The sequence below is a fragment of the Cebus imitator genome, unplaced genomic scaffold (assembly GCF_001604975.1).
Source record: "Cebus imitator isolate Cc_AM_T3 unplaced genomic scaffold, Cebus_imitator-1.0 Scaffold235, whole genome shotgun sequence".
NCBI classification, from domain to species: Eukaryota; Metazoa; Chordata; class Mammalia; order Primates; family Cebidae; genus Cebus; species Cebus imitator.
In genome coordinates, this window is record NW_016107550.1 from 2,938,291 (window position 1) to 2,944,400 (window position 6,110).

The 6,110-nt window shown below is 53.6% G+C and overlaps 1 protein-coding gene across 1 annotated transcript in view; it reads left to right on the top strand.

Annotated features, from left to right (window-relative positions):
- Nucleotides 1–6,110, top strand: part of PRKCG (protein kinase C gamma) — a 24,801-nt gene that overhangs the window by 13,084 nt on the left and 5,607 nt on the right. Inside the window, exons 10-14 of the mRNA XM_017497918.1 lie at nt 2,139–2,291; nt 2,622–2,810; nt 4,125–4,216; nt 4,311–4,373; nt 4,490–4,628. Coding sequence (XP_017353407.1) covers nt 2,139–2,291; nt 2,622–2,810; nt 4,125–4,216; nt 4,311–4,373; nt 4,490–4,628 — 636 coding nt within the window. The remainder of the gene's footprint in view (nt 1–2,138; nt 2,292–2,621; nt 2,811–4,124; nt 4,217–4,310; nt 4,374–4,489; nt 4,629–6,110) is intronic.

Consider the following 6,110-nt stretch of genomic DNA (forward strand, 5'->3'; position numbering starts at 1 on the left):
CCAGCCTGGGTGACAGAGGGAGACTTCCTCTAAAAAAAAAAAAAAAAGACAATCTTCAAGATTCAGCAACAGCAACAACATGTTCTGTTCTTTCCTCTGGGCTCTCACAGAAACTTTCAACAGAGTTTTTAGTGTTCTGTGTGGGGTTCACCCACATCAGAATTCCTGGAGTACTTGCTTTTAAAAGCATATTCCCTGGCCTTTCTGCAGACCTACTGAGTGAGGATCTCTCTGATGCCTCAAATGTCTGCACACTAAACAAACTCCTCAGGCGGTCCTTTTGCAAAGTTAAGTTTGAAAACGGGCTCTGCTGGAGACAAGCACACCAGTGGGAGGAAATTATGAGCCAAAGAGGTAGAGTCTTTTGAGATGAGCAGGGATGATCTTCCCATGTAAACCCGAGAAACCCAGCAGGGCAGACTGCGGGCCAAGGCCTAGAGGCAGGGTGTTTGGGATGGTGTGTGTCCCTGCTGTGGTTCACAGCGGTCTCCTACAGCTCAGCAGGCTCCGCTTAACCTTACCAGTGAGCACCTACTGTGGGCCAAACCTTGAGCTAGGTACGGAGCTAACAACACAGCAAACAGAAACAGCCCTTATTATATTATTATTATTATGTATTCATTTATTTGCAACGGAGTCTTGCTTTGTCACCCAGCCTGGAATGCAGTGTTGTTATCTCGGCTCACTGCAACGTCCACCCTCTGGGTTCAAGCGATTCTCCTGTCTTAGCCTCCCAAGTAGCAGGGACTACAGGCATGCGCCACCACACCCCACTTATTTTTGTATTTCTAGTAGAGACAGGCTTTCGTTATGTTGGCCAGGCTGGTCTTGAACTCCTGACCTCAGGTGATCCGCCTCAGCCTCCCTCCTGGGATTACAGGCATGAGCCAGTGCTCCTGGCCCTCAACAAATATTTGTGTAGCCTCAATGATGTAGGCACTGTTACTGTGTCTTAGCGAACAAAGCAGACCCCTGCCTTAGGGAGCTCACAGGCAGCAAGCAGATGGTCACACAGATAGATGTAAATTACCAAGAATAAAAGTGCCAGGAAGGTGCTGTCCATGGTGCCCAAGGGGTGGTAAGAGAGGCAACTGACCCAGTTAAAAAAGTCAGGCGAAGCCTCTATGAGGTGATGGTTAAGTCAAGGTCTAAACGGTGTTTGGGAGGTAACTAGGAGGGAAGGGGAGGGGAGAGCTTTACAGGAAGACCTAATGGCACACCCAGCGGCCCCGAGGTGGGAGGGGGGTCAGTGTATGTCAGTCCAGGGTGGCTGGAGCCTGGAACCCCCAGGAGAGAGAAGAACAACCTGCAGGGTCAGTCTCAGCCTGGCTCTGCAAGTCACGTGGAATAAAATCTTAGCACACAAAGAGAGCAGTTCACGGGTTTACAAGCATAGGGGAGACATGACCTGGTTTATTTATTTTTAAATTGGCTCCTGTGCCTCCTGAATAGAGAATGCATTAGAAAGGGCAGGCGTCCATGTAGAGGGACAAGCGTGGAAGCTGTGACAGCAGCTTGGTCATGGGGCCCCCTCCCTGGGGGGCCAAGGGAGGAAAAGGTAGAGAAAGCACCCTAGCTGAAAGCCAGGTGTGGTCCCTGGACTAGCAGCACCCATGTCACCCAGAAGCTTTTTACACATACACATTCTCAGGTCCTACCCCAGAGTTACAGAGTTAGAAAATCTGGGAGTGGGAACCAGCAATCTGTTTTACCAAACCCTCGACATGATTCCAGCTTAGAGGCTAAGAGCAACCAGACTCTAGAATTGAACCACTTGGGTTTCATTTCTCGCTCTGCCCTTTACTCGCTGTGAGACTTGGGGCAAGTTGCTTAACATCTCTGTGCTTGTTTCCTCTTCTGTAAAATGGAAACGATAGCAGGGTTTTCTGGAAACAGCATATCCACAAAATCTACAAAAAGAAAAAAGAGATCTAAGTAAATGTTAGTTAAATTATAAGCCCTCCAGGCTATGGGGAGTCAGAGAAAATTAAGCCAAGGACAGGGTAGGAGGGTGGCCATTTTTTCTCTTTCCAGCTATTCTCATCCTTTTCTTTCTTGGGTGCTGTCTCTCTTGGGGGCATCTCTTATGGCTGTGTAAGGTCTAACTCCCTCTGGCTCTTTCTTTCTCCTTTCCACAGCGGGTGCGGATGGGCCCCTCTTCCTCCCCCATCCCCTCCCCTTCCCCTAGTCCCACCGACCCCAAGCGCTGCTTCTTCGGGGCGAGCCCAGGACGCCTGCACATCTCCGACTTCAGCTTCCTCATGGTTCTAGGAAAAGGCAGTTTTGGGAAGGTTGGATTTCTAGGGTTCTGGGGGGAAAGGAGGATGTCTGTGGGGAGGTCAGATTTCTGGTCTTTAGGGAGGTAGTGGGGGTGGGAAGAGACTGGGCTCCTCCATCTTCAAATATGGTTAGGTTGGGCAGTTCAGTTTCCTGGAGAGGAGAGGGTTACAGATGCGGGCACTCTCCCTGAGGGGGCGGGCGGCAAGTCAGGGCTGCCATTCCCTTAAGAGACGGAGGGAGGACCTGGGATCCCATTTCCCTGAATCCCTGACAGGGAGGGGGCAGGTCCTGTACCACTGGCTTCCCAACATGGATTGGCCCTTTTGGAACTGTGCCTATAGGTGATGCTGGCCGAGCGCAGGGGCTCCGATGAGCTCTACGCCATCAAGATCCTGAAAAAGGATGTGATCGTCCAGGACGACGATGTGGACTGCACGCTGGTGGAGAAACGCGTGCTGGCGCTGGGGGGCCGAGGCCCTGGCGGCCGGCCTCACTTCCTCACCCAGCTCCACTCTACCTTCCAGACCCCGGTAAGGATGGAGGGGCCGGAGGCTGGCCTCAGGGCCCTGCCTCATCCTCTTCTGGATAGATCCGGCAGCTGAGTTGGGATGCTGATTTTAGGGCGAGGCAAGGGAACCTTGTGCTGTCTGAGTGGGCGAGGCCAGGCGGATGGGCTTCACTGGGTCGTGGCCGGGTACAGGGGTTTTTGGGGGGGTGGCCATGCATAGGGGCCCCCTGGGGGGCGTGGCCAGGCGAAGGGGTCATCGGGGGCGTGGCCAGGCAGAGCGGCCCCTTGGGGGGCGTGGTCAGGCGGAGGGGCTCCTTGGGGAGCTAGGTGCAGTGGACAGACTCATTTGCGGGAGTAGGCAGGAGGAGGGGGGTGTAGGCAGGAGGAGGGGCTCCTCGAGGGCTTTTTTCGGGGGCGTGGCCAGGCGGAAGGGCTCCTCAGTGGGGTGGTCAGGCGGCTGGGATCACGAATAGGCTTGGCCAAGTAGAGGGCTCCTTAGGGGCATGGCCAGGAGTATGAGATTATGAATGGGCGTGTCCAGGCAGGTGGATTCTGCTGAGGGCGTGGCCTGGCCGATAAGCTCTTCGGGGACAGGGCCAGGCGAATGAGTTCCTCGCAGGCGTGGCCAGGTAGATGGGTCTTACGGCGCGTCGTGATCCGTTGAGCTCCTTGGGGGCGTGGCCAGATGCCTGTTTCTCTGGGGAGCTTGGACTTGAATGGGTGTAGTCAGCGTTCTGGATTTTTGAGCAAAGGAGCACAGTGAACGAGAGTGCCTTCCTAGTGGGCCTGCCCAGAATTGAGATCCGAGTGATGGGGTCATCACTTTTGGATTCTGACTGAAGGACACGTCAGAAACAGGGCATTGCGGCGTGGGGGCCGAGAGTCAGAACCTTCAGGATTTTGAGAGGGTGTGACTTTACTTCCAGGGGCTCTGAATGAGCGTGGCCAGCTTCCTGGATTTAAAAATATATATTCTAATTGCAGGTGAGGCTTGAGCAACTTTGATTCTCAGTAGGTAGCCACAATTGCAAATGTGTGTGAGTGGCTGTGGAAAGAGATTTTGGTGTCCCTGGATTTCGAGCTAATGGTGGGCTCCAGTCTTCAGTTCTGAGAAGGCGGGTCCAGAAAGGCTGATAGTTAAGGGTGGTCTGGCAGGTGGCGACTCTGAGGTAGCAGGGTTAGCACCTTAGGGCCCTCCCAGGGGTGTGGCTGGGTGCTCTGGATTTCTGGTTAGGTGCATTCGGAGCCTTCCACGTCTGCCCTGAGTGTTCAGGAAAGGACTTTTCCTACCCCGGGTAAATGGGTCCAGCCTCTAAGCCTACCCACTCCTCCGCAGGACCGCCTGTATTTCGTGATGGAGTACGTCACCGGGGGAGACTTGATGTACCACATTCAACAGCTGGGCAAGTTTAAGGAGCCCCATGCAGCGTGAGTCTCGGCCAACAGAGAAGGATCGGGGCGGTGGAAGCTGGCAGGGTCCAGCTACTGACCTTTTGACGTCCCCACCTGCCCCATCCTCCAGGTTCTACGCGGCAGAAATCGCCATTGGCCTCTTCTTCCTTCACAATCAGGGCATCATCTACAGGTGAGCAGCCCCAGGACTTTCCACGGAGGAAATCACACCCTGGAAGGGAAGGGATTTGAATATGTGGTTGAATTCGACTCTTCTTCCAATTCCTACCCCATCCCCCCATCGTCCAGGGACCTGAAACTGGACAATGTGATGCTAGATGCTGAGGGACACATCAAGATCACTGACTTCGGCATGTGTAAGGAGAACGTCTTCCCCGGGACGACAACCCGCACCTTCTGCGGGACCCCGGACTACATAGCCCCGGAGGTAACCCTAACCCTGCTGCTCTGACCACACTTTGAGATCCCTTAAAGGGTGTGGCTGATGGTCCAGTATTTATCACGGGTGAGGCTTGACCCTGGGGCCTGGTCATGAGTTGTGGCCTTCCTACCCAGCCAGGCATTCCTCCAGCCTCCAGCACAGGTGAGGCTGTGCACTGAGTGTGCCAGGTGGGCCCAGCTGGGTCTCTAAATAGGTAAGGTGGGCGGCACCTGTGGGTGAATGTTCCGGGAGAGTGGGACCAGCGTATAGGAATTCCCAATAGAGCCTGATCCTGGCCCCTTCTGAGAAGGTGCAGACAATTTCTAGTGTGCTCTGAGTGGGTATGGCCTGTACCCTGCAAACACTGAACATGTCTCAACCATCTCCTGAATACTCTTAACTGGGCAGGGCTCACCGTGGAGTATGCAGTTGGATGGAAGCTCATTTCCTAAGTACCTGGTTCTCTGATCTAAGTGGGCTGGCTGTGCTGCACTTTTTAAGAGGGCAGGATCAGCCAGGTGAGGTGGCTCGTGCCTGTAATCCCAGCACTTTGGGAGGCTCAGGCGGGTGGATCACTTGAGGTCAAGAGTTCGAGACCAACCTGGCCAATATGGCGAAACCTGACTCTAACAAAAATACAAAAATTAGCTGGGCGTGGTGGCATGGTGGCATGCACCTGTAGTCTCAGCTACTCGGGAGGCTGGGGCAGGAGAATTGCTTGAACCCAGGAAATGGAGGTTGCAGTGACCTGAGATCATACCACTGCACTCCAGCCTGGGCGACTGAGCATAACCTAGTCTCAAAACAACAACAACAACAAAAACTGGGCACAGTGGCTCATGCCTGTAATCCCTGCACTTTAGGAGGCCAAGGCAGGCAGATCACAAGGTCAGGAGATCCAGACCAGCCTGACCAACATGGCGAAGCTCCATCTCTACTAAAAACATAAAATTAGCTGGGTATGGTGGTGAGTGCCTGAGTGCCTGTAATCCCAGCTACTTGGGAGGCTGAGGCAGGAGAATTGTTTGAGCCCAGGAGGTGGAGGTTGCAGTGAGCCGAGATCATGCCACTGCACTCCAGCCTGGGCAACAGGGTGAGACCTTGTCTTAAAAAAAAAATGGCAGTATGGGATCTCTCATTCTGGGAGAGCAGATGCTGTCCTGTGAGTGTTTTGAAGGGGCAGGGTATTGCCTGACTTTGTTAAAGGGGTGGGGCTGATGTTCTGAACATACATATAGATGGATAGGACACATACCTGTAGTCCCAGCTACTTGGGAGGCTGTGCCTGACTAGTGCCAAAGTAATCAATGTCGGTGATCACAAACCTGGCCTGGTAATCAGAATTATCTGTAGAAAATTTGAAAAATGCCTGGGCATGGTGGTTCATGCCTGTAATCCCAGCAGTTTGGACAGCTGAGGCAGGCAGATCACTTGAGGTCAGGAGTTCAAGACCAGCCTGGCCAACATGGCAAAACCCTGTCTCTAATA